Genomic DNA, 27566 nt, shown 5'->3' with positions numbered 1-27566 from the left:
TGCATGTGCACACCTGTGGAAGCTTTCGGGAGTTCAGTCCCCACTATGTGGGGTCAGATCAAACTCAGGTCATCAGACTTGGCAAGGCTTGGTTAGAATAACAGCTAGACATTATTTCTTTTGGGAAGGTGTTGGGGGAGGTGGTTTCTCGTTTTTTATTTTGTTTTTGGTTTTTGGGTTTGGTTTTTCTTTTTCTTTTTTCTTTTCTTTTTCTTTTTTTTTTTTTTTTTTTTTTGGTTTTTCAAGACAGGGTTTCTCTGTGTAGTTTTGCACCTTTCCTGCTTTCCTGGAACTCGCTTTGTAGACCAGGCTGGCCTCAAACTCACAGAGATCCACCTGGCTCTGCCTCCCGAGTGCTGGGATTAAAGGCATGGGCGACCACGCCCGGCCCAAGGAGACACTATTTCACACACACTCTCTCCCATAAAAGTGTGAATGCACAAGGTCCTGGGATCGATCCCTAGTACCACAGAACAAAAAGACTTCATATTGGCCGGGCGGTCTTTAATTCCAGCACTCGGGAGTCAGAGGCAGGCAGATCTCTGTGAGTTCGAGGCCAGCCTGGGCTACAGAGTGAGTTCCAGGAAAGGCACAAAGCTACAAGAGAAACCCTGTCTTGAAAAACAAAACAAAACAAACAAACAAACAAACAAAAGACTTCATATTATAGTATAATGACAAAAATCCCAGCATTTAGGCAGCTGAGACTGCAGTTCATCACCACAACCATTTTTGGTTTTGTTTGTTTGTTTATTGAGACAGTTTTGTGCAGCCCAGGCTGGCCTTAAACCCGCAGCGTTGCTGAGGTTGGTTTTGAAATGATTCTCTTGTCTTCATCTATCCAGAGCTAGGATTATAGGCATGAGCTACCATGCCCCACTTCCCCCGTATTCTTTTCGATTTTGTCTTATTTTATTTTATTTTTGAGACAGGGTTTCTCTGTGTAGCCCTTGCTGTCCTGGAACTCACTCTTTAAACCAGGCTGACCTCGAACTCAGAGATCTGCCTGCCTCTGCCTCCGGAGTGTTGGGATTAAAGGCATGTGCCTGGTACCTGGTACCCCACCCCCACCCCCATGTTCTCAATAGAAAAATTGTCTGAAGGACAGGAACTATTTGTCTTTTCATTCTACTATTCCTGTCTAGCACCATGTCTAGCACTAGCATGTGGCAGACACTCAAAACTATGTTAAATTGGTGTCTTCGAAATATTTTAGACATTTCAAAGAAAAAGCAAGCATCAAGTATCTGATGTCTTTAAAGTCATCGAGCTACTTACTAAGGAAGCCAGGATTTGAACCCCTGTCTGCAGAACCACAGGGCTCTCACTGAAACATAATACGTAAGTTTCCCAGTGGTACATAAAAGCAGAGGGTCGAACTGGTGCTAAACTGGCAAAGGGCTAAGGGTCTGAAAATATTCTCATAGGTCGCAGCGCCTTGAAGACCCGCCCTCCCCCACGGGCCGGAAGTCGTGAGGCCAAGACTACATATCCCAAAATGCTCTGCGGTGCTTTTCCGCAGCGGTGACGTCGTAAGGACGCTGGCGCGCGGGATTTAAACTGCAGCGGTTTAGGCGGCGTTAATACTGTATTAGCAGAGTCGTGGTTTCCAAGTTTCTTGCATTTGTTTTACCTGCTGGTGTTCCCGAGTCCATGGAGTCGCTTCACGCCCGATTGTTTCCTGGTCTCTCCATCAAGATTCAACGCAGTAATGGTGAGGGCAGGGTCCTGAGGCCAAGGGGACGCAAGAGCAATGAGAATGCCAAGATAGTTACCCAGCCCCCAAACGGCAAGCTTTGGGACACTCTTTCCCCCATCCCTCCCTGAGGGGGTCCATGTCTGTGCACTGGCGGTCGTTGTCCCCTACACTGCGGGAAAACACTGCCCTAGTTGTGGGACCCTCGCCTGCTTTCTGAGTGTGGGTAGAGCACCTCTGCCGGTCATAGACGTGCCCAGGCTAGGTTAGAGCCAGAGGCTGTACTTCCTGCCGAAATCTTTCTCCGAAAGTGCTGGGCTTCCTAGCCCCAGACGGGGCTGTATATGGTGCCTTTGCCGTATGTTAGGCGCAGGGATTCAAAGTAAACGAGCAGGATTCCTGCTCTGTTTTTGTTAAGGGACGACTGCAGGTCTGATAATGTCATTTGAGCAATAGCCAGACAACGATTGCGTTCAGGAACAGCTCCCCTTAGGACTGTAGTGATGTCCTTGCTCAAATGAACCTTCTTTCTATTGCAGACTCTGGAGCAGAGATAAACCCTTATTCTATGTAGCTGGGGTTTAAAACCTGTTGCCTGCCCACCTCACTGTGGGGTGGTCTATGGTGAATCCCCACTAGGATTATTAGTGTTTGTGCTGATTTTTAGAAGAAGGGAAAATCAATTTTCCCTTCCCAGGTAAAGTCTGCATTGGAAGTCTCTGTAGGATCTTTTTTTTTTTTTTTTTTTTTTTCCTAGACAGGGTTTCTCTGTGTGGTTTTGGTGCCTGTCCTGGATCTCGCTCTGTAGACCAGGCTGGCCTCGAACTTACAGAGGTCTGCCTGCCTCCCAAGTGCTGGGATTAAAGGCATGCACCACCACCACCCAGCTCTGTAGGATCCTAAAAGCAGAGTGGAGTATAAAAGTTAAGTTTTTAGGAGACAGGTGGATGACCTCTGCTCTTTTCATACACAGGCTTAATTCACAGTGCCAATATAAGCACAGTGAACTTGGAGAAATCCTGTGTTTCAGTGGAATGGACGGAAGGAGGTAACACAAAGGGCAAAGAGGTAGGTTCTGTGAGAATGTTTCTGTGGCATGTCACCTGATCCTGTGTGGAACATCTGTGTGGAACCTGTGAGAGCCCAGTTTCTGGTGTTTGCTGTCCTCTCCAGTCTTAAAAAATGGTCCTCTTTGGATACGCTGGCGTTTCATTTAGTCAGGTGTGTGTGTGTTTTGTTTTGTTTTCTTTTTTCTCTGAGACAGGGTTTCTCTTTGTAGCTTTGCACCTTTCCTGGATCTCACTCTGTAGATCAGGCTGGCCTCGAACTCACAGAGATCCGCCTGGCTCTGCCTCCCGAGTGCTGGGATTAAAGAGGTGCACCACTAACGCTCAACGTCAGGTGTGTTCTAAATTGAAGCAATTAACAGTTTCTGGTGTGTCTGTGGAAAGCAAATTTCGGCAAAGCCAGAAGGCTTTGCTTACTTACCTAAGCTGGGTTCTGAGTGCACACTACTGCTTCAGTTTGGGTAACAAAATCAGTAACCAGGAAAGGAAACAAAGGTGTGTTTTCAAAATGCCAAATCATAAAGCAGCTGGTGACGGATGGCACAGATGGACAGTGTAAGATCTGACCCAGGGTGGGACTTGGATGGAATATGAAGGCTCATGGCATGCATCCGTCCTGAGGTCTGAGTGACAAGCTGGCCATAGGCCAAGCAGACTCAGGATGCTTTGGCCTCAGCAAGAAGTCTGAAAAGAGATGGGAGAGTCTCTGGCAGCTACGATGTTCAGGGTTAGTGGGGAGCCTTGCAATATTGAGAAAAGTAGAGATGGGAAGAAGGCATGGTGTTGTGAAAAGGTCACTGGTCTGTGAATTAAAAACTCAGATTTCGCCGGGCAGTGGTGGCACACGCCTTTAATCCCAGCACTCGGGAGGCAGAGCCAGGCAGATCTCTGTGAGTTCGAGGCCAGCCTGGTCTCCAAAGTGAGATCCAGGACAGGCTCCAAAGCTACACAGAGAAACCCTGTCTCAAAAAAAACCAAAAAACAAAAAACAAAACAACAACAAAAACAAAAACTCAGATTTCTATTCTGTCTCTGCCTCTGCTTTCCTGTTTCTGCCCTTAGAAATTTCATATGCTAACCTGTAAAGTGAGGATGATAATGTCTGTCTCAGAATATTGTGAGGATTTAGCCACAAAGTCCTGGTCTGATTCCAAAATGACAGACCGTGTGTTGAGGGCTGGGAATGTAGGTGAATAAGATGCGTCCTCTCTTTCTCAAGGAGTTTCATAGAGTGACACAGATAGGTCTGGTGTGGTGGTACATACATACCTTTAATCTCAGTGCTCAGGAGGTAGGGGCAGGCAGATATTTATGGGCTTGAGGCTAGCCTGGTTTACATAGTGAGTTCTAGGCTAGCCAAGATGACATAGTGAGAGCCTGTCTCCAAAAAAAAAAAAAAGATACATTTCTTTACACTTTAAGAAATATTTGTGCCAGGTGGTGGTGGTACATACTTTTAACCCCAGCACTTGGGAGGCAGAGATCTCTGTGAGTTCCAGGCCAGCCTGGTCTATACAGTGAATTACAGGACAGTTTGAGCTATATAGTGACACCAAAAAAAATAGTGAAGTCTGATCCTAATTAGTCTTAACAATAAAAACGCACAGAGTCAGATATGGGAGGTGGGGGAGGAGGTGAAAGCTGAAAGATCAGTGAAGCAGGGGAGCAGCCATTATCTCCTCCTACCTCTACAAATCCTCAGACCAGCTGGTGGGTGGGGGAAACCTGTCTCTGAATCCTTAGACTGAATGGGGCCTGAGATACTGTCTCCATCCACCTTATACTCCTGTCTCTACCTCCCATGTGCTGGGATCAAAGGCGTGATCCTCCCAAGTGCTGGGATTAAAGGTGTGTGCCACCACTGCCTGGCCTCTATGGTTAACTAGTGGCTAGCTCTGCCCTCTGATCTCCAGGCAAGCTTTATTTGTCAGAACACAAATGAAATATCATACAACAAAAGGGTGTGTGTGTAAGGAGGGAGGAAGCACTTGAGTGCCATGGTGCATATTTGTCATGTGTGATGATTTCAGGACAACTTTGGGGAGTTGTTTCTACCTTATTGAAATAGGGGTCTTTTGTTTCCATGCTAGCTAGCTTGGGAGCCTCTGGGTGATTTTCCTGTCTTCATCTTCCATCTTGATTTAGGAATGCTGGGATTATAGATTTTTATGCCTGCCCATACAGAGTTTGTGGCCAACCTGTATTACACAGTGAGACCCTTTATCAAAAAGAGAGTGGGGCAGTGGTCGCACACATCTTTAATCCCAGTATTCAGAAGGCAGAGGCAGGTGGATCTGAGTTTGAGGTCAGCCTGGTACGAGTTCCAGGACAGCCAGGACACCCTGTCTTGAAAAAACAAAAGAGAGAGTAAGAGAGAGAGAAAACTAGTGTGTGTGTGAGAGAGTTATACGTGTGTGCCCATGCGTGCATATGCGTGCGTGAGTGAGAGACAGAGGGACAGAGGAGAGAGAGAGAGAGAGAGAGAGAGAGACTGAGCTTCCTCTCAGGGTCTCACATATTATTGTATTATCCCACTGAGCTACATCTCTGTCTCTAGAGCCTTCTTAAGATCTCAGTCAAATGAGGGCACTCCCCCTCTACCGATCCATGCCTGGGCCTTCCTCTTTTCACACTCTTACTCCTGTTCTCTGTCCTAGGATACCCGGTGTGAATATACATAGGTAGTATTCGGTCTGGGCTCTTGTATTTATGCTCTGTGTAGTTTGAAGCTTGAGCATGAAGTAGGAATATGTAGCAATGCAAGGAGTGTCCTCAAGACGGTGCTAGCGAAGTACTTGCCAGCTTTTGCAAATAGGGATGCTGTCCTCATTTTATCCATGATGCTTGATTTCTACCACTGGACACAGGACTCTCCTTCCTGTTAGAATTTGAATTCACAGAAAGGTGATGTATTTGAGTTTATTTGTGGTTACCCTCTCTTGCATGCTGCTGGCTTACTTGTTCCTAACATGTTTGAGTAGGACAGTTAATAAACAGTCTGGGCTGGAAGTGTAGCTAAATGATAGAGTACTTGCTTTGTCTCTTCGCCCTGGGTGCCAGCTCACCAGCCCTATAGAAAGTAAACAAGTAGATGCAGCTTGTGGATTGAAGTGGTAAAGATTTCACCTTAGGGTGTATTCGTTAGCTTTGTCCGTTTCAAAGTCTAAACAAAGTGAGATCCATTTGGTGTCTTGTGTGCATGTGTTGTGCTGAAGAGTGAATTCAGGGCCTCACACATGCAAAGAAACACTCTACTGTGAGCTACATCCCTCAGCTGGATTGGCTGCTTCAAACCTGAGTTATGCTGGTGAAGTTTGAGTTGTTCCTAAAGAGTTACAGGACTCTGGTGATGTAAACCCAGAATTGTGACCTCACTGTGGGTGTGAGCAGGACTGGAAAGGCATCAACAGAAAGGTGTGACTGGGAGGAAGTTTCTGGGCCCAGTAGAAAATGTAGGTAGACTTAGGGTTAGGTAGCAGCTTTCGGGAACTTACCCCTGCTGATAAGATCCTGAGGGGCCCTCCATTGTGACTGTCACCAGATGGTTAGAACTTGTTTCCTCCTTCATGTCAGCCAGCAAGAAGTGATCAGGGGGCTGTGACCAACAGGACGTCACTGTCCAGCAGATCAGTAGGAGAGCCAAGTAACGTAGGTCTCCTGTGACTTCTGAGTGCCTGCCTGTCAGCTTCTTCTCCACCTCATTCTCATCACTCACAGTCTCCCACTGGCTTGGAACCTGGCGACCCATTCCATCTAGATGGTAAACCATTACTAAGGAATACTATTTTGTAGTGGTCAGTGCTTAATGGAGCGTAAGGTTGGTAAAGCCTGAGTCTTGGGCGGCCTTGATTACAGCACCTCATTTAGGTCAAACACTGTTGCTTCACTGAAACTCACTTGTCCTTGCAGATTGATATTGATGATGTGGCTGCAATAAACCCAGAACTCTTCCAGCTTCTTCCCTTACACCCGAAGGACAATCTGCCTCTGCAGGAAAATGTAACGGTCCCGGTAGGTATCTGCCTGTCAACTGACTGCAGCTGCTGTCCCTGAAGAGTCAATGTTACCTTTTTGCTGATTTCGGTCTGGGACTGCTCGGGGGCCTTGTCACAGTACGCAGGCTCATGATAGGACCCCGAGGACTGATAAAAGCCATATGTTGTGGCGATTTGTTCTGTTTTTCAGAAGCAAAAACGCAGATCGGTCAACTCCAAAATCCCAGCTCCCAAAGAAGGTAAGTGACTGGCTATTGTGGTGGTGTTTGCTGTGGGTGAGGTTCCTAGGGCTGAGTGGAAGCCAAAGTAGACCCCTTGCATGTGACTCTGTGTAAGCTGAGTTCTGTCCTTTGTTCAGTCATCTTGTTGTGTGAGGAAGAATCTAACCTACAGCTAACCTCTGAGAGAATTGTACATTTCAGACATTTGTTTTCTGGCCTAAACACTTGTTCTATAGACCAGAGTCTGGTGCAGAGGAGACCGACTTCCTTCCCTCAGCCTTGCATTGAGGCTGTGAGAGAAGCATAGATATATAGTTTTGGGCTATTTAAAGAGCAGTGGAGCTGAATACAATGATGTGTGGCTATGATCCTCATGGGAAGCTGAAACAGGAGAATTAAAAATTCTAGCTGCCTTGGACTATAGAAAGAAACCATCCCCCCAAAAATAAAGCAGCTGGGGGAGGTGGTATACACCTTTAATCCCAGCTCTTGAGACAGAAGCAGGAAGATTTCTGAGTTTGAGATCAGCCTAATCTATATAGTAAGTTCCAGGACAGCCAGAGCTATATAGTGAGACCCTATCTCGAAGGAAAAAAAAAAAAAGATATACATTCATAATAACTAAAAATTTAAAAAGCAAGAAGGCTGGTGAGATAGTTCATCAGGCAAAATCACATTACACAAACCTGACAACCTGAGTTCCATCTTAAAAATACCAAGTTGTAGCCAGGCAGTGGTGGCGCATTCCTTTAATCCCAGCACTCGGGAGGCAGAGCCAGGCAGATCTCGGTGAGTTCGAGGCCAGCCTGGTCTATAGAGCGAGATCCAGGACAGGCACCAAAACTACACAGAGAAACCCGGTCTTGAGGGGGAAGAGGGGGACGGAGGAACACCAAGTTGTTCTCCGATCTCCGTGTGCACCATGGTATACAGGTCCCATAGACATGCTTAACACAGCCTGCAAGAAAGGCGCTGATTCCATTCCAGTGCATGTCCTCAAGGGATGGGACGCTTTCCCGGTTGGTCTTGTTTGATTTTGTGTACATGCTCACACACACAGTCAGTTCTCTTCCACCATGGGTTCTGGGGATCAAATTCAAGCCGTCAGGTTCGTGCAGCAAGTGCTTTTACCTGATGAGCTACTGTGCTGTTTGTTTTTGTTTTAGATTCATATTATTATTTTTTAAAATTCTGTGTGTGTGAGTATGTGCTACAGGAGTGCAGGAGCCCAGGGAAGTTAGAGGTGCTGGGTCCTTCGAGAGCTGGAGTTAGACGCCATTGTGAGCCACCTAATGTGAGCGCTGAGAACCCAGCTCCAGCCCTTTGGAAGAGCAGTACGTTCTCTTAACTGCTGCGCCATCTCAAGCCCTGGTTTTGGTTGTTTTTTTTTTTTGTTTGTTTGTTTGTTTGTTTGTTTTGTTTTTTTTTGACAAACAATCTCTGGTTCAGCCTGTCCTGGAACTCACTACAGAGCTCAGGCTGGCCTCAACTGGTAGTTTGAGCAATCTTCTTGCCTTAGTTTTCCAAGTGCTTGGATTACAGAGGGAGCTATCAAACCTGGCTCTGTCTGACTTTGTTTTGCTTTGCTGAGGGTTGGGCCGAAGCCATATGTGCTCCACCACTGAGCTGTCCTCCCAGCCCTGGAGCTCCTTAAGTGTGGATGTGAGTCCAAAGTAGGAACGAAAGCTGGAGAGTTGTCTCAGTGGGGAAACTGCTCGGCCGTGTCAGTGTGAAGGCTTTATTTCAGATTCCCCATTACGTATGTAAAAAACAGATGTGATGTGTTGTGATACCCTAGTGCTGGTGAGGCAGAAACAAGATGAGCCCCGGGACTGGCTTGCCAAGCCAGGCCAGTCAAAATGGTAAGAGACAGGTCCAGAGAGACACTGTCTCAAAAATTAAAGGGAAAGTGATAGAGGAGAAATACAGTGTCAACCTCTGGTCTGTATAGGCACAGCCTAGGTGAGTGCCCTCTGCAAAGTCATGGACACACATTCATCTATCACACACCCAAACAAGTGGGGATGAAGTGAAAGACTGCAGAATTACTGTCATTCATGAAACACAGAATTAGGGGGTTTGGAGGAGGGGATTGAGGCAGGTTCTCATAATGTAGCCCAGGCTGACCTCCAGTTTGCAGAACCACTGTCTCACCCTTCTCACAAGCGTTAGGATTGTAGGCATGAGCCGCCCATTTAACTTGACTTGAAAAAATGTTTTAATTTTTATTTATTTTTGATTTTTCAAGACAAGGTTTCTCTGTGTAGCCCCGGCTATCCTGGAACTTGCTTTGTAAACCAGAATGGCCTCAAATTCAACAGAGATCCACCTGCCTCTGCCTCCTGGGTGTTAGGATTAAAGGTGTGCACCACCACCACCCGGCAAAAGTGAATCTTAAATTTTTTTTTGGAGGTTTTATGTGTGGGAGTGTTTTGCCTGCCTTTATATATGTTTGTGCACTATATCCATGTAGTGCCTATAGAGGGCAACAGTTTCCCTGGGACTAGAATACAAAAGGGTACTAGCTGCCATGTGGGTGCTGAGAATTGAACCAGGGTCCTCTGGAAGAAGAGCCAGTGTCCAGTGTTCATAACCCCTGAGCCATCTCTCCACCCCTAAAAAATGAATCCTGAAAAAGGATTCTTTTTTTTTTTTTTTTCATCAAGACTAGAAAAATAGGCTGGTTGGTGGTGGTACACACCTTTAATCCCAGCACTCAGGAGGCAGAGGCAGCCGGGTCCCTGTGAGCTCAAGGCCAGCCTGGTCTACAGAGAGTTGCAGAACAGCCAGGGCTGTTACACAGAGAAACCCTGTCTCAAAACCGGGGGGGAAAAAAAAAAAAGACATAGAATAGGTCTTTCTCTCCAGAAATTATTTTAGATTTTCTGTAGGTCCTTTCATTTATTTTGTTCCCCCTCACTGCCCCTGTACTGAGGATTAAACCAGGGCCACGAACATTCTAGATAAGCCTTCAACCACTGAGCTATATGGCCAGCCCAAGACAAATGCTCTTAAGGGAGATATCCGGGTGGCTAAATTTGGGGATGGCGCTGCTTGGCCTTGCCGCTGTTTCCGGGCTCACATCCGGGTGGCTAGGTTCCGGCCTGCCTGTGCACTCCCCCACTGCTTTAGCACCGTATTGTGTGGTCCTCTGACCTTAGGTCTTCGAAGCCGGTCCACTCGCATGTCCACTGTCCCAGAGGTTCGAATTGCCACTCAGGAGAATGAAATGGAGGTGGAGCTGCCTGTGGCTACAAACTCTAGAAAGCAGTTTTCAGTTACCTGTGAGTAACCAGTGCTCTCCCTGTATAAGGCCCTAAAGCAGCTCCTTATGCTTTATGTGTGCCGTGCTGAGTTTCCCAGGGTTCCTAAGGGGTTCAGGATGGGCTCGTCATGGAGGGAAAGCCTTCAGAGGCCTGATTCTACAGACTTGACCCAAGCATGGCTTTTTGGGCTAGGCCAGCCCTTTCTGACTTCTCCAAACTATATTGACTCAATGAACTAGGTGACTGTGGTTGCTCACCACTAAAATACCAGTACTTAAGAGATTGCCATGAGCTTGAGGTCAGCCTAGGCTCCAGAGTGAAAATCTGTCTCCGAACACACATACACACACACACCAAGAACAACAACAAAAACCCAAACTGAAAAAATTAACCAGACCAAAAAACCACAAAAATGTCCGATAACAATCCATCATGCCTTGTTACACTCATACCTGGTCATGAGCCTTTCACTTACCTTCATTTAGATTAATATTTAAAGCATAATGATACACTGTCTCACAAAATCTCCATCTGCTTTACACATCTACTTGAAAAACCACTTTAGGGGTTAGATTGTTGCTCAGCTGGCAGAGTGCTTGCCCAGCATGCACAAAGCTCTGAGCTCCATCCCAGCACCACATGAAACTGGACGTAGTGGAACCTAGTGGACCCGCCTGCAATTCTAGCGCTTATGAGGCAGGGTGATTCCATACGAGGTCAACCTCAGTCCAGCCATACTGAGTTTGAGGCCAGCCTAAGCTGTGTGATATGCTGTCTCAAAACAACTGTTGTTTTATAAGACAGGGTTACTCTGTAGCTCTGGAACTTGATCTGTAGACCGGGTTGGGCTTGACCTCAGAGATCCACCTGCAGAGATCCACCTGCCTCTTGTGTACCACCATGCCCTGCTGTTTGTTCTTTTGAGACTGGGTCTCTCTCTTCTCGTTCTGTACCCTATGATATCCTGGGACTTACTGTGCACCCTAGCCTGGCCTTGAACTTGTAGAAATCATTCTCCCTTAGCCTCCCAAATGCTGGGATTACAGGTGGGAGCTACCTGACTCAGTTTAAAATTATTTTTCAAGTTCTGCTTTCATATTTAGTTTAAGGCTTTTTGACCTCAGGTGCAGTCCTTTGCTGGAATGGTGGTTGAATTTGGACTGGGGGTAAGAGGAACAGCCCAGGTTTGTCCATGACCAACTCTTGAGTCTCTAGTTAGGACAGCTGCTCTTGCTGTCTGCTCTCCAGTGACTCTTGTTTCCCCACAGCCAGCTTCCCTAGGCCCTCCTGCCCTGCAGTGACAGAATTACCATTGTCGATGGTCAGCGAGGAGACAGAAGAGCAAGTCCACCCCACCCGAAGCATGTCTTCTGCAAACCCTGGAAATTCAGGTAGACGCGCTGAGCTGTGTGCCCCTCTGCTCTAGCACAGGTAGTTAACACGGCCTGCCTGGGCCCTGAAGGTAGGTTATCCTGTGGTGATGGACTGAGTCTTTCACAACACACAGAAGCTTGGCAGGAGCCATTTGCTGTGTGTATTCACAGCTAAGTTCTTGATCAACAGCCCAGAGTCCTTTTGAAAATGAAGTGGGATAGCTTACCTTTTTTTTTTTTGTTTTTCAAGACAGGGTTTTTTTGTTTTGTTTTTGTTTTTTTTCCGAGACAGGGTTTTTCTGTGTAGCTTTGAACCTTTCCTGGAACTCACTTGGTAGCCCAGGTTGGCCTCGAACTCACAGAGATCCGCCTGGCTCTGCCTCCCGAGTGCTGGGATTAAAGGCGTGCGCCACCACCGCCTGGCTTTTTTTATTTTGTTTTGTTTTTGTTTTTTTTCAAGACAGGGTTTCAAGATAGGGTTTTTTAATTGCATAACAGTCCTGGGTGTCCTGGAACTCGCTTTGTAGACCAGGCTGGCCTCAAACTTTTTTTCTTTTATATAGATTTATTGATTTTTGTGTGTATGAGTGTTTTACCTGCACGTGTGCCTGTGCACTGTGTGTACCCGATGCCGGTGGAGGTCAGAAGAGAGCTTTGGATTCCCTAGGGCTTGTGTTATAGAGAGTTGTGAACCACCAGGTGGGTACTGGGAATCAAACTTTGGTCTTCTGCAAGAGCAAGTGCTCTAACCACTGAGCAATCTCTCCACTCTGCCTCATTTTGATTCTAGAGAAAATAGCTGCAGAAGCATAGAGCTTAGGTCAAAACCAGAGTGGTGTGATTGTTGCTCTGACCTCACATTGGCCCAGCCAGTACTTCATGGACTCATCCATCCAAGAGTCAGATAAAACTCTAGAAAAGGGTGTAGGCTGTGTTAGTGAGGTGGCTCGGCAGGTCAAAGGTGCCTGCCCTCAAGCCTGATGACCTGAGCTCAGTTTCCAGATCCCACATGGTAGGAGGAGAGAACTGACTTCCAAAAGTTATCCCCACTTCCACGTGTATGGAGTGGCATGAGCGTGTATACAAACACACACACTAATTTATAAACAAACAGAAGGCCAGGCATGGTAGTGCACACCTTTGACCAGCCTAGTCTATCTACAGAGTGAGTTCTGGGACAGCGAGGGCTACATACACAGAGAAACTCTATCTTGAAAAAACAACAACAAACAATAAATAAAAACAAGAGTCTAGAGAAGGGAGACCTGTTTCTACAGAAGGCCCAGTGTCGGCGGACTAGCCAGAAAGTAACAAAAGAAGCAGATGAGTAAAGAGTGACTTCCTTTCCCCACAGTTCGGAGGAAATCATGTATTGTGAAGGAAATGGAAAAAATGAAGAACAAGCGGGAAGAGAAGAGGGCCCAGAACTCGGAAATAAGAATAAAGCGAGCTCAGGTGACTCCTGGGAGATGCGGGTGAGAGTTTCAGGACAGGCATCCTGGCAGATAAGCAGCCAACACATAGCTGTCCCTGGGATTTCTAAGGCTCCAGTTCTGATATCCAGGAAGTTTAATCGCTTCTTATCAGAATTCAGAAAATAAATGCGTAATTCAAAAATTATCTGAAGATGTTCCAATGAGCCATATTTGATGCTGATTGGGGAAGCCCATCCTGTGCTCACAGGATGCAGTCCTGTTGCTGGGCACACCTGCTTGCCTGCCTCCATCCCCTGTAACCGGTATCACCATGCAGGGTAGAAGCAATGGCAGCAGAGTCCTCTTAGTTGGGTAATTGATCTGAGGAAACGCATTCTGCTGCTTTGCCCCCTAAGACGTGGAAAGCAGCTCTTGTCCCTGGTGCATGCCTGGGCTCCCCTGACAGTCCTGCTCCCCAGGACCCCTGCCTGGCTTTTCACACTAGAGCCAGGGTTGAGGCACTCGGCTGTGAAGCTGCTGCTGTCTGGTGTCTCTGGGTCCAAGAGCGCTCACACCTTAACAGTCTGCCCTGTGCTCCTCTTCCTCAAACAGGAATATGACAGCAGCTTTCCAAACTGGGAGTTTGCCCGGATGATTAAAGAGTTTCGGGTTACTATGGAATGTCACCCACTTACTGTGACTGATCCTGTGAGTATACCTGAACGTTCTTCTACCTCTCTTCCCTGAGCAGGACAGGGAAGGACATTGAAGGACAAGGGAAAGGCATGCTGGGATCTTCATTCACTCTTGAGCGTTGTCTGAAGAGTTTTAGGTTGCTCTCTCTCTCTCTTTTTTCCCTCCCCTCCCTTTTGTGTGTGTGCGTATTCGTCTCCTCCCATCCCCCCATCTATATCTGAGTGTTTCTGGGGGTTGAATCCAGTACTCCCAATATCTGAGCACACAGTCTCCCACTGAGCCATATCCCTGGTGGGGGCCCCCCAACACTTTTCAAGACAGTATCTCAGGGCTGGAGAGATGGCTCAGTAGTTAAGAGTACTTGTTCCTCAAAAAAAAAAAAAAAAAAAAAAAAACTGGGTGTAGTTCCCAGCACCCGCATAATTCCTTCCCCTTGGCATCCACTGGCCCTGCTCTCGTGTGATAAACGGACATACATGCAGGCACAATATCTGTACATGTTTGAAAAACCAAAGGATCTCACTATGTAGACCTGCCCGGCCTGGAACTTGCCTCCCAAGTGCTGGGATTACAGGTACATGCCACTACATCCAGTTAAAAATGTCTTTATGTTTGTTTATACCGTGAGGAGGGTACTTGTACACATTCCTATATGGAAGTCAGAGGACAACTTGCAGGAGTCATTTCTCTACCATGTGGTATGGAGAGCTATTGAGGACCAGCCTCAATGCCCTCAGGGTTCAGAGGAAAGGCTACACCCATTGTACGGTTCAAAGGATCCGAGGGCAAAAAATTAATCTCTCACTCCGTGCTTCTTTGTACCAGTTTCTTTCTCCCTTAGCTGTAAGGTTTTTCAGTTTATGTACATACACAAACAAAGGCAATTCTCTGGTAATCGTGGTTACAGAATTTCCTCAGGGTCAAAAAGAAGATAGGACCTGTCCGGAGTGACATCCTCAGCATTTCATGGTTCCAGGGAGGCTAGAAGGGTATCCGGCAACGCTAAGAGACAGAAAGGCTGATTTCATAGGCTTCTCAGTTCTGAAGAAGTTCACACATGATCTACAGTCGTAGGTGTGCGTATTTACACTAGAGGTTAGTGAGAGAGAAACGGGAAAGAAGGGTAAGGGCGCAGCCATCAACGGTTCCCCTGCCCGCGGCCCGGCAACTGTGAAGCGCATCAAGGTTGCTATGGCGACCGGCATACTGTGGGAGAAAATTGTGGAGTCTGATTTGTGCCAACACTTTGGCCATTGTAGCTAACTGAAAGGGACTTCTTTAGATCAACAATTTACATCTATCACCCAAGCGTTAGAATGAGGAGAATTTAAAGCATGTGGTACAAGGTCTGGAGCCTGATGAGTTCCAGCCGCCCAAACCACACAGCGGGACTTGTCTCTAAATGCCGCCCGCAAGAAGGGAACTACTTTATTCCTGCACTGGGTAAATAAGCAGTGGCTACTGTTTTTTTTTGTTTTGTTCTCTCTCAGGGTTAGAACACCGGTGGTAAATTTCCTAGGTAAATTTCTATATCCAGTAAATGGAAGTGAAAGTAGGTGAGGGGTTAATAGCTCTTAGGGTAGAGCTGGAAGTAGCTGAGGTTAACACTTTGTCAAGTCAGCTGTGGGAGAATTTAGGGCACTCGCTCTCTGTAATCAGGAGGGACCAGAATCAAATCGCCTGAATGTCCCTTTATCTCTGAAGGTCCCTAATGTGATCTATTTGAAAGACTCCTTTCCTGACCACATGTCCTGCCAAGTGGGATAACTGCAGGGAACTGGCTTCCAGTGTCTGTCACAGGGAACAGAGCGGAGATTAGGCTGTGGGAACCAAGGTTATTGACTTCGTGACTAAATTCTCCCACTGGAGATCCTACAGAGTGGAAGAGGGGGAGTGTAGGAGGAGGGGGGAGTCACCCAGCACGTGGGAGAATTTATGCCCAGTAAATGATCAAAACATTGCTATGCTATGGGAATAAATCCCAAAATTGTAATAGATGGGGAAAAGCTTAGGGCTTCACACAAGAAATCCACAGCAGGAAACAGCCAAATCATTCAAAAGGCAGTAACACCAATACGCCTTGTGTTCTTTATTTAAGTCCTCCATCAGAACCCTGGCTCTAGTGAGTTCACCTTTTTATGGTGGCTGAATTTCCCCCCCCCCCCCCACTTTTTTTTCTTTTTCTTTTTCTTTTCTTTTTTTTTTTTTTTTCAGAGCTGAGGACCGAACCCAGGGCCTTGCGCTTGCTAGGCAAGCGCTCTACCACTGAGCTAAATCCCCAACCCTGAAGCATACACATGATTTTTTTTTTTTTTTTTTTTGGTTTTTCAAGACAGGGTTTCTCTGTGTAGCTTTGGAGCCTTTCCTGGATATCACTCTCACTCTGTAGCCCAGGCTGGCCTCGAACTCACAGAGATCTACCTGGCTCTGCCTCCAGAGTGCTGGGATTAAAGGCATGCACCACCATTGCCCTGCCTTTTTTCCCACTTTTTAAAATTTATTTTTCTGTTATCAGCTTGATACAGTATAAATTCTTATCCTAATTGTGAAATGTTTCATTGAGGATTGCCCAGTAATTGAGTAAAACTAAAACCTATTATAAGCCACAGTCATCCTAGGGTCCCCCCTGCTATGTATCTCCCTGGTTCTGTGGGTTGCAGTCTGATTGTTCTTTGCTTTATATCTAGAATCCACTTATGAGTGAGTACATACCATGTTTGTCCTTCTGGGTTTGGGTTACCTCACTCAGGATGATATTTTCTAGTTCCATCCATTTGTCTGCAAATTTCATGCTGTCATTGTTTTTCTCTGCTGAGTAGTACTCCATTGTGTATATGTACCACATTTTCTTAATCCATTCTTCAGTTGATGGGCATCTAGGTTGTTTCCAGGTTCTGGCTATTATGAGTAGTGCTGCTATGAACATAGTTGAGCATGTATCTTTGAGGTATGATTGAGCATTCCTTGGGTATATGCCCAAGAGTGATATGGCTGGGTCTTGAGGTAGATCAATACCCAATTTTCTGAGAAACCGCCATACTGATTTCCACAGTGGTTGTACAAGCTTGCATTCCCACCAACAGTGGAGGAGTGTTCCCTTTGCTCCGCATCCTCTCCAACATTGACTGTTATTAGTATTTTTGATCATGGTGGCTGAATTTCTTACTGCATAATCCTGCGCCTGCAGAAATGTGGATCCTGGGGATTGAACTCGGGTCATCAGGCTTGGTGTAGTGAATCTGCCTTTACCTGCTGAGATATCTCCCTGGCTAGTTTTTTGGGTTTTGTTTTTTTGGTTTTTCTTTTTTTCCCACCTCTTGAAACAGTGTCAATGTGTGCTGGAATTACAGGTATATGCTGTGAAACTTGGCCTTTTTAAAAACAAAACACATTCTGTGCGAGTGTGTGTGCGCGCCATGGCCCACATGAAGAGGCCAAAGGACTACTTACTGGAGTTGGGTCTCTCCTGTCATGTGGGTTCCAGGGATGGAGCTCAGAGCATCAGGCTTGACAGAAGTGCCTTTACCTACAGAGCCATCTCATTAGCTAGATGTTTTTGTTGGTTTGTTTTTGTTTTTTTCAAGACAGAGTTTTTCAGTGTAGTCTTGGCTGTCCTGGAACTTATTCTGTAGACCAGACTGGCCTCAAACTCCCAGAGATCCACTTGCCCTTGCCTTCAAAGTTCTGGGATTAAAGGTGTGCGCCACCTCTGCCCAGCGTCAGCTGGTTTTGTTTTGTTTGTTTTTAAATACTTTAGTGAGAGCATTAGTTAAGGCTCAGCTGAGCCTCCCTGCTTCAGGCTGGCCAGACTGCTAAGGGCTGGGAGAGTAGTGCTGCAGCCTTGAAGGTAGCGGAGTGAGAGAGCCAGGAGGAATTCGGGCCAGTTTTCTTGTACTCTAGTACCGGGTCCTAGTGTGAGATCTCATTGTCCCTTGCCAGGGCCAAGAGAGGGGTTGTGGGTGTTTGTTTTGGTGATGACCTCGCTTTGTCTGTCTCCTCTCATCCTCTTGCAGATTGAGGAACACAGGATCTGTGTCTGTGTTAGGAAGCGCCCACTGAATAAACAAGGTGAGCTGTTCAGTCAGAAGCATCTGGCTAACTGAGAGGAAGATCCCATGTTCAGGGAGTAGCCCCTGAAATAATTCTCCTCCTGCAGAACTGGCCAAGAAAGAAATCGATGTGATTTCTGTTCCCAGCAAGTGTTTCCTCTTTGTGCATGAACCCAAATTGAAAGTGGACTTGACAAAGTATCTGGAGAACCAGGCATTCTACTTCGACTTTGCCTTCGATGAAACAGCTTCAAATGAAGTTGTCTACAGGTTAGTCCCTTGAATGTTTTTTCTTCCTCATACCCCGGCCCCCCCTCCATGTTTTCTCTTTCTGACATCAGACACTGAGCTCCTTCCCTCCTCCCTGGCCTGTTGTGTGTAGGCGGAAGTTTCTGTCCTGCCTGCCTGTTCTCAAATACCCAGCAGCTGCTTCCCAAATAATTGACTCAGAGGCTTAATATTACTTATAAATGCTCAGCCAGTAGCTCAGGCTTATTACTAACTAGCTCTTACACTTAAATTAACCTATGATTCTTACCTATGTTTAGCCACGTGGCTTGGTACTTAGTGTGGCATTTCTCATCTTACTTCCTCTGTGTCTGGCTGGCAACTCCTGACCCCACCTTTCCTCTTCCCCAAATTCTCCTAGTCTGGTCACCCTGCCTCTACTTCCTGCCTGGCTACTGGCCAATCAGCGTTTTATTAAACCAGTTCAAGTGACAAATCTTTACAGTGTACGAGAGCGTTATCCCGCAGCGGTTGTGTTTATTGGGCAGCTCTCTGATCACGGAGTTCTGGCCCCACAACCAGAAGGCCCATTTTGGGACCTGTCATGTCACCTTTTAAGCTGTAGCAGCCCAATCTTAATCACTCATGAGTGACCTATTACCAACTGCAGTCAGGCTCATGGGGAGGTGCCAGGGCTTCTTCTAGTGGTTTGTTGTTGTTGTTGTTGTTACAAAATCTTCTGTAGCCCAGGCTAGCTTAAATGTGTATATGTTACTCTCAGATGGTCTTGAACCATGACAGTCCTGCTTCAGCCTCCCAAGTACTGAGATTGCATCTTCCAATGGCTTATCCAACTACCTCATTACCTAAATGAGTTTAGCACACTCAGATGACTTCAGATCTGTCCCAGTATGCCACTTGGCATTTAATTCTTTTTTTTTTTTTTTTTTTTTTTTTTTGGTTGTTGTTGTTGTTGTTGTTGTTGTTGTTGTTGTTGTTGTTTTTCAAGACAGGATTTCTCTGTATAGCACTGGCTGTCCTGGAACTCACTCTGTAAACCAGGCTGGCCTCGAACTCACAGAGATCCGCCTGCATCTGTCTCCCAAGCTCTGGGATTATAGGTGTGCGCCACCGCTGCCTGGCATGTTTACATTTTATTAGGATACAAGTACTCTAGAGATATATAAAAGCATATGCAAGTAACATGCAGGCATTAGGCCCTTTTATATAAAGGACTTGACTGAGGGTCAACCCAGTAGTAGTGTTTGCCCAGCATGTCCTAGGCCCTGGGCTCTACCCCCCTACAAGAAGAGTCAGTGATTTAAACATCAGCTATGCTGAGTATCGGTGGGGGCTTCCATCACCAGTCCCTCTTGGATATGAAGGAATAGCTACACAAATGCCCTTCCCTCTTCTCCATCCTTTCTCCTAGGTTCACAGCAAGGCCACTGGTGCAGACGATTTTTGAAGGGGGAAAAGCAACTTGCTTTGCCTATGGGCAGACAGGCAGTGGGAAGACTCACGTGAGTACTTCAGTCCGGCAGAGGAAGCCTCGTACCACAGCAGGAAGTTCTTGGGACGGGCGGTACAGATGCCCATCACTAGACACTGGCCATGCCAGATGAAGAGCGGGGTTTAGCAGGCCCAGTCTCCTGGCTCTGGTGTGGCCCACTGTGGGGGTAGAGTCAGCTGTGCTCCGGTACGCTGTGGTCACGTGCTGTTTCCTTCGGCAGACAATGGGTGGAGACCTGTCTGGGAAATCTCAGAATGCATCTAAAGGGATCTACGCAATGGCTTGTAAGTAAACTGTTTTCCATGTAGGGACTGGGTGTGGAAAGCTGCTTACTTACCAGGCTCTCCCTCCCAGCCCGGGATGTCTTCCTTTTGAAGAGTCAGCCTCGCTACCGGAACTTAAACCTGGAAGTTTATGTGACATTCTTTGAGATCTACAATGGGAAGGTAAACTGACGAAAACCTTAAAGATGGCTAGAAGTGGTTGAAGCCAGACATCTTGTTAGCTGTAGGCCTTGGGGCTACTCTGCCTGGCATGTGGACCTTTCCTCTGAAGGTGAGGTGGCAGTCAAGCTTAATAAGGAGAGCAGGCTTATTGTGAGGCGGGAGGTCTGCCTTGTATGTGAGCTGTCCTCCCGTGACCCCCTGCTTCCTTTATGTCCTCCTTCCCCATCCTGTATATTCTCATATCCATACCCTCCACGCCTCCCTCTCTCTCTTCCTCTTACCTTCTAGTCTCGGCAGTTTTGTAGAATTGCCTTTTGTGGAGCAAGACCTCAGCAATAAAAATAATGGGATATTACCGGGCGGTGGTGGCGCACGCCTTTAATCCCAGCACTCGGGAGGCAGAGCCAGGCGGATCTCTGTGAGTTCGAGGCCAGCCTGGGCTATCAAGTTAGTTCCAGGAAAAGGCGCAAAGCTACACAGAGAAACCCTGTCTCGAAAAACCAAAAAAAAAAAAAAAATAATGGGATATTATGTGCTAAGCACTTGCTAGTCTTTTTTTTCCCTCAAGACAAGGTGTCTCTGTGTAGCCCTGGCTATCCTAGAACTCACTCTGTAGACCAGGCTGGCCTTGAACTCACAGAGATCCGCCTGCCTCTGCCTCCTGAGTGCTGGGACTAAAGGTGCACGCCACCACGCCACCACCACCACCGCCTAGCTGCTATTCTAGTCTTTTCTGTCTTGACTTTACAGGCTGTGAACAGTCTGGAGTAGCTCAGTAAACTTGCTCAGGGTGACACACCTTGTAAAGTGGTGACATGGATATGAACCAGGAAAGCGGGGTCTTGTTATGTTACCTGTCAGCACATGCTCTGCCTTTCCTGCTCCTGGCCCTTGTCCAGGCTGGGGCTGACTCTAGGAAGGAGTCAGGCAGGGACCCAGCGCCTATGCATGGCCCTGTCTTTATGCTCCGTGCCTGCCACAGGTGTTTGATCTGCTCAACAAGAAAGCCAAGTTACGTGTACTGGAAGACAGCAAGCAGCAGGTGCAGGTTGTGGGACTGCAGGAGTACCTGGTTAACTGTGCTGATGATGTCATCAAGATGCTCAACATGGGCAGCGCCTGCAGGTCAGAGTTCTGGTGAGGGGAGGGGAAACCACTGTGATACCTAGTTCAGATAATGAGGCCTCAGATCCACAAACAGGCATGGGGAGTCAAGGGGTGGGGGAGCATTTCTTTTTCTACATAGTTCTTCTCACCCCAGCAGGGTAAGGGCTGTGAGACCCTCTACCTTAAGTGGGGTGGATAATCCCAGGGTCTCAAGAACAAAGTCCGAGCAGCTTAAATCTAACAAAGGCAGGCTTTATTCACAGCCATTCTTGCCTGGGGTCTGGGATCCTAGTTTTCTCTGCGGAAGAAGTTAGCAGCCCTGAATCTGTTCTGGGCTAGAAGGAATGAGACCGTGGTGTCTCTGTGTAAATGTAGGCCAGTGCTGATATAGTGCAGTAAGCTGTGGGTAGTTGCGGGGCTCAGATTTTTTTTCTCCCAGTGTTGAAGATTAAGCCCAGAGTTTTACTTCACATGCTGGGCAAGTGCTCTACTTACTGTTCGGCCCCATCCACAGCAAGAGCACTCAAGTTTGGGCAAGTGGTGGATGACTAGGACCGTCATAGCAGACTCAGCTCCTCCTCATCTTCACGAGCACCGAGTCTGGTAAATGCCCGAGCACTGAGTCCCCAAAGTTTATAACTTTGCATTTCCCCTCCTTTTAATAGGACTTCTGGACAAACATTTGCCAACTCCAATTCCTCCCGCTCCCATGCCTGCTTCCAGATTCTTCTTCGAGCCAAAGGGAGATTACATGGCAAATTCTCTCTGGTAGATCTGGCAGGGAATGAACGAGGGGCCGACACTTCTAGTGCTGACCGGCAGACTCGCATGGAGGGTGCAGAGATTAACAAGTCTCTCCTAGCTCTGAAGGTAGCAGGCACTTGCTAGTGGTGGCCAGGAGGGCAGCCTGGGAAGGGAGAGAATAGGCTGCATAAGAGTGGAAAGAGGCTTCCAGTTATTTCTGCTGCCCCACAGGAGTGCATCAGGGCGCTGGGACAGAACAAGGCTCACACCCCATTCCGTGAGAGCAAGCTGACCCAGGTGCTGAGGGACTCGTTCATTGGCGAGAACTCAAGGACGTGCATGGTGAGTGGGATGACTCTGCAGGTGGGAAAGAAGCCCCAGAGCTGCTGCTTCCTGGGGAGACATTGCCCTGACTCTGGGCAGGGAGCTCAGTACCTCTCTGCCTGTGTTCTCCGGCTCCTGACGGGACTTCCACGGCCTGTAGCCTCTACCTTTCCTATGGGCAAGGAGGAAGAACTCCACTCTGTGGGTGCTGAGGGCAGCCATTGCTCCCTTATCTGGTAAACAGGGTTCTGGACTTCAGGAAGTAAACCTTAGTAGATGAGATGCAGGAGAAGTAAGTCCTCCTCACTCCTAAAGCTTCCCTCACGCTACATCTAGCCTCATATTCCGAACCTCTAATGACTTCTTCCCTTCCTATTTTATCTACAAGTGCTGCTAAGTGAGATTCGCCACTATCCAGAGCACACCCTCACCCCTGCCTGTGATGAGCAGGGCCTTTTCATGACGAAGGATAGATTTCTGTCTCAGCTCTAGTAATATCAATTAGTCCTACTGCTCCTTCTTCCCCCGCTGACAGCGTAGAGGATTGAACCCAGAGTTCTTACTCCTCTTGCCAAGGGTTTTACCCCAGTCACTAAGCCCTTCTCTCTGAGGCAGCCCCTCATGGACTGGGTGATCTGAGCAGGGGCCACCAAGCTTTGAGATCTGTCCTTTTTTTTTGGTTTTTTGAGACAGGGTTTCTCTGTGTAGCTTTGGCTCCTGTTCTGGAACTCACTCTGTAGCCCAGGTTGCCCTCAAACTCACAGAGATCTGCCTGCCTCTGCCTCCTGAGTGCTGGGATTAAAGGTGTGCACTACCACTGCCTGGCATTTTTTTAAAGATTTATTAATTATGTATACAGTGTTCTGCCTGCATGTATCCCTTCAGGCCAGAAGAGGGCGCCAGATCTCATTACAGATGGTTGTGAGCCACCATGTGGTTACTGGGAATTGAACTCAGGACCTCTGGAAGAACAGCCAGTGCTCTTAACCTCTGAGCCATCTCTCCAGCCCCATTTTTTTTTTAATTTGTTTATTATGTAAATGCACATGGACATATGTCATGGTACTCATGTGGCGGTCAGAGGACAATGTGCAGGAGTCTCTTCTCCTTCCACTGTGTAGGTTCTAGGAGTCAAATTAGGTTGTCAGTTTTAGCAACAACGAAAGTGCCTTACATACCCAGAACAAGTTGCTGAGTGGAGCACATGTGCTTTATGGGTCCTGCTTTACCATGTCAGTCTCGCCCGTTGGCAAACACTCCTGGCAGCTGCCCGAGCGGTGGGTTCCTGGTGCCCTCACTTGATTCCCAGCCTCTCACCGCTCTTCTCTCTTTCTCAGATTGCCATGATCTCACCAGGCATAAGCTCCTGTGAATACACGTTGAACACGCTGAGATACGCAGACAGGTATGAGGGCCTGCGTCCAGGCGGGATGGAGAAGGGAATGGCAGGATGAGACGGGAAGTGGCTGGAGCACTCAATGACCACTGAACTTCCTCCCTTAACAGGAAATCTGAGGTGTGGAGTTCAGCCACATGCTAGGTCTGTCCCAGTCCCCTTCAGTCAATAAAATAGTGTGTGAGGGTCTTTCCATGTCAGCCTCAGGTTTATGTCACCTGTTCCGGACTGAAGACTAGCTGCTTTTTACCCCTGGGGTCCCTAAGCTTGTTATCTGAGTGGTGATGCACTTCTGTAGTGAGTGCCCAGGGGACTGCTGGGAAATTAAGGACCTTATTTCCTCAGAGTCAAGGAGCTGAGCTCCCACAGCGGGCCCAGTGGAGAGCAGCCAACTCAAATGGAGACAGAGGAGATGGAGGCCTGCTCTAATGGAACCTCGCTGGCAGTTGATGTAAGTGGAGTGGGGGTGGAGGGGCAAGATGAAATGTGACTTTGAAATAGACCCTGGACCCTAGTCTTGACACTGTTGTCTCCGCTGTGGCCTCAGTTCACCAAGGAAGAGGAGGAGCTGTCTTCTCAGATGTCCAGCTTTAATGAGGCCATGACTCAGATCAGGGAGCTGGAAGAGAGGGCCATGGAGGAGCTCAAGGAGATTATACAGGTGCACACTGGTCCCAGCCGGGAGGGATTGGCAGGCCCTCCTGCACAGCCCACAGAGCTCACCCCTGTTCCTGGAACGTGGCCTTACTCCTGTGGGTCTCTGGTGGGATGGGACAGGGAGGCTAGCTTTCCCCAGACTGCACCTGCTCACCTGTGACACTCTCTTGTGGCCTGGTGCTGCTGAGCAGAGGGTGCAGAGGGACATCGCGTTTGTTCAGTGACTGTTCCTGCTCTGTGGTGACACACGGACCACAGCACCTCACTCTTTTTTTTTTTTTTTTTTTTTTTCGGTTTTTCGAGACAGGGTTTCTCTGTGTAGCTTTGCGTCTTTCCTGGAACTCACTTGGTAGTCCAGGCTGGCCTCGAACTCACAGAGATCCGCCTGGCTCTGCCTCCCGAGTGCTGGGATTAAAGGCGTGCGCCACCACCGCCCGGCGGAGCACCTCACTCTTGTGGTGTGAGCTCCTTCCCTGTGAAAGGCATTTAGTCTCACTGAGCCTCAGTTTCCCTGTCTGTCTCTAAACTGAGCAAGACACAGTATTGTCTTTGAGGATTAAGTGGTGGGCTTCTGTAGCAGCAGCACAGGACCAGCATCAGATGGAACCGAGTAAGTGGGAAATGCTCCTTGTGCTGTGAGCCTGCTGTGGGAGAAAGTGGGGAAGCGTCTCCTGTCGGTGGCAGACTTGGAAGCAGAAGGAAAGAACTTGTGTCACTGAGGAGACTGCTGTGCAGACATGTCCCCCTCCCTGCTGTGTCTGGGCCACTGTGACAAAGTACATGGCCCTTTCAGGACACGTGAGAGTTGACTGAGTCAATGCAAAGGCTGTGAACAGAGGGCGATCGATAAAGGCAGTCAGTGGGGTCCTGGTGCTGATGGGCCTTACATCTGGCTCATACCAAAGACTCAGATTTCTTTTTTTTTTTTTTTTTTTTTTTTTTTTTTTTTAAAGATTTATTTATTTATTATGCATACAGTGTTCTGCCTGTATATATGCCTGCAGGCCAGAAGAGGGCACCAGATCTCGTAACAGATGGTTTTGAGCCACCATGTGGGTGCTGGGAATTGAACTCAGAACCTTTAGAAGAATAGCCAGTGTTCTTAACCACTGAGCCATCTCTCCAGCCCTCAGATTTCATTATGATGCAGTGAAACCTTTGGAGGGCCTTCAGCAAAGTGGTGATGTGGTCAGAGCACGAGTTTGGGGTCTTTTGTCTTTAATGTGTTGGAGTGTTTCTGCCTGCATAGGTGTACCATTTTTATGCCCTATGCCCAAGGAGGTCAGAAGAAGGTGTTGGAGCTTCTAGAACTGGTTATGAGCTGCCATGAGTATGCTGGAAATTGACCTCTAGAAAAACAAGTTCTCTTAATCACCAAGCCATCTCTCTAGCCCCTGGTTTTGTTTTTGAGACAGAGTAATATATATATATATATATATAACTTTGAACTCTCAGTCCTCTTTTGTCAACCTTCCAAGCACTAGAATTTCAGGTGTGTGCCACCATGCCCAGCTCATGCCAGGAAAGGGAGAAAACAAAGAAGGTAACCAAAGAGCCAGGTGTGGTGGCTCGAATCTGTGACCCCAATATTTGAGAGGCTGAGTTGGAGGCTAGCCTGGGTTACAAAGAGCGAGCCTATCCCAAACATAGGGCCAGTAGGGCTCAGTGGTTGTTTTCCTAGAGTACACATGAGGCTCATCAGCCGCGTGTGGTGGCATGCCTAACGCTACTGTTGAGGAGTTCAAGGCCACTCTTAGATACATCGTGAGTTCCAGGTCAGTCTGGGCTACATGTCACAAAGAAAGAGAGGGAGGAAGAAAGTTGTCATTCTAATTTCTGACTCTTTAGAGCAGGATAATCTGGGCAGTGGTGGCACATGCCTTTAATCCTAGCACTCAGGAGGCAGATGCAGGAGGATCTCTGAGTTTGAGGTCTACAGAGCTAGTTCCAGGACAGCCAGGGCTACACAGGGAAACCCTGTTTCAAAACCAAACAACAACAACAAAGACAGGATCAGTGATGTTACCTATTGGACACAGGACATAGGGACAGCTTTGGGGTAGGAAGGTGCTGACTAAGGTCAAGCTAAGGATTTCTTCTGTTTTGTTACTGTTGTTTGTTTTGAACCAGTGTCTCTTGAAGCCCAGGATGTCCTTGAATTCCTGGAATTTTTTTTTTTTAAACATTTGTTTATTGTTTGGGTGGCTGGGTAGGTTGTGGAGGTCAAAGGACAACTTGTAGGAGTCAGTTCTCTCCTACATGTGGGTCCAGGAGGCCCTACCTCCTGATCCTCCTGCCTCTGAGGGCTGAGATTATGGGCATACACCACCGCACTGTGAGTTGACTAGGTTCTCCTGTTGCAGCAAGGACCAGGCTGGCTTGAGCTCTCTGAGATGACCGATCAGCCCGACTATGACTTGGAGACCTTTGTGAGCAAAGCAGAGTCTGCCCTGGCTCAGCAGGCTAAGCACTTCTCCGCCCTGCGAGGTGAGCTCGCCGCCGTCCCGCGGGTCCCACGGGTGCAGGCAGTGGCAGGGGGCCAGGCGGTTCCACGACGCCCAGTAACCCTTTGTGTGCCACCTCCCCTTCCTCACAGAAGTCATCAAGGCCCTGCGCCTGGCCATGCAGCTGGAAGAACAGGCTAGCAAGCAAATGAGCAGCAGGAAACGGCATCAGTGATGACTTCAAATAAAGATCTCTTTGGTGTCACACCAGCCTCTTCCCCTCCCCAGCAGACTTTGGGCACCTTTGGCTTTGGTTAGGGACTGAGTTGGATGGGTTTTGGTAAATGCCAGGTAAGAGGCATCAGGCCCAGGAAAGCTAGGGGAGGAAATGTGTTCTCTTCCTCAGTTTGGAGCTGGAGGAAGGAGCTTTCCATGACTGTGCTTCCCCCTTCCTCCCTACCGAGGGGAGCGCTGTTTGGGTAGAACGGATGGATGCTCCTAGAGAACCTGCCAGGTCCAGGCTATGGGGGAGAAGTGGGTCCTCGTCCTGCTCCGCTGCCTTTGGCCTGCGGTATCACCCCTGTTCTGAGCACACTCATGTTTTATACTTTCAGAAAAAAAGTTTTTTAGTTTTTGAAGCCCAAGAAAATCTATTTTGTGCTTTATGTATTTTTATGTTGTACCTAACAATAAAGAAAGAAAAAAGGTCAGACTCTGTCGGAGAAACTGCAGTCTCGAGCCTTTAAGACCAAGGACACTGCCACCACTCGGGCTCTGAGTCTCTTTTCTTCCTAGGAAACCAAGTCCACACCTGTGCTTTTAGCGACAGGCTGAAGTTCCACCCTTTGGTTTGTCTTAAGTAGGCCAGTACTGAGCTCCAGGCCCTGGGGCCAGGAGCTCTAAGTGAATGGGGTGGAGTTGCATTGCGC

General features: G+C 47.8%; 1 protein-coding gene across 3 annotated transcripts; it reads left to right on the top strand.

Annotated features, from left to right (window-relative positions):
• The first annotated feature begins 1538 nt into the window (after window positions 1-1538).
• Window positions 1539-26902, top strand: Kif2c (kinesin family member 2C). 3 transcript variants are annotated; one of them, XM_059254823.1, is made up of 21 exons: window positions 1539-1714; window positions 2670-2764; window positions 6673-6774; window positions 6949-6997; window positions 10141-10263; window positions 11514-11636; window positions 12973-13073; window positions 13646-13741; window positions 17743-17797; window positions 17886-18048; window positions 19439-19529; window positions 19740-19803; window positions 19874-19965; window positions 20948-21090; window positions 21738-21942; window positions 22048-22158; window positions 23478-23545; window positions 23882-23987; window positions 24084-24197; window positions 26557-26680; window positions 26790-26902. In XM_059254823.1, exons 1-21 carry the CDS (start codon window positions 1654-1656, stop codon window positions 26870-26872), a joined length of 2169 nt encoding a protein of 722 aa, XP_059110806.1. In that variant the 5' UTR covers window positions 1539-1653; the 3' UTR covers window positions 26873-26902. The 3 variants fall into 3 exon arrangements, with proteins under 3 accessions (XP_059110806.1, XP_059110808.1, XP_059110807.1); XM_059254825.1 differs by lacking the exons at window positions 1539-1714; window positions 2670-2764 and adding an exon at window positions 6163-6523; XM_059254824.1 differs by lacking the exons at window positions 1539-1714; window positions 2670-2764 and adding an exon at window positions 6163-6580.
• The last annotated feature ends 664 nt before the right edge of the window (window positions 26903-27566 follow it).

The sequence above is a fragment of the Peromyscus eremicus genome, chromosome 2, assembly GCF_949786415.1.
Source record: "Peromyscus eremicus chromosome 2, PerEre_H2_v1, whole genome shotgun sequence".
NCBI classification, from domain to species: Eukaryota; Metazoa; Chordata; class Mammalia; order Rodentia; family Cricetidae; genus Peromyscus; species Peromyscus eremicus.
This window is presented reverse-complemented; position numbering and strand designations above follow the sequence as displayed.

What these genes read in the sequence shown, in the direction of transcription:
- Kif2c (XM_059254823.1), top strand. Translation starts at nt 1,654, where the DNA reads ATGGAGTCGCTTCACGCCCGATTGTTTCCTGGTCTCTCCATCAAGATT. An exon ending in AAAGCAGTTTTCAGTTACCT is followed by an intron (nt 10,264 to 11,513) that starts GTGAGTAACCAG and finishes GTTTCCCCACAG; the next exon opens with CCAGCTTCCCTAGGCCCTCC. An exon ending in AACATGGGCAGCGCCTGCAG is followed by an intron (nt 21,091 to 21,737) that starts GTCAGAGTTCTG and finishes TCCTTTTAATAG; the next exon opens with GACTTCTGGACAAACATTTG.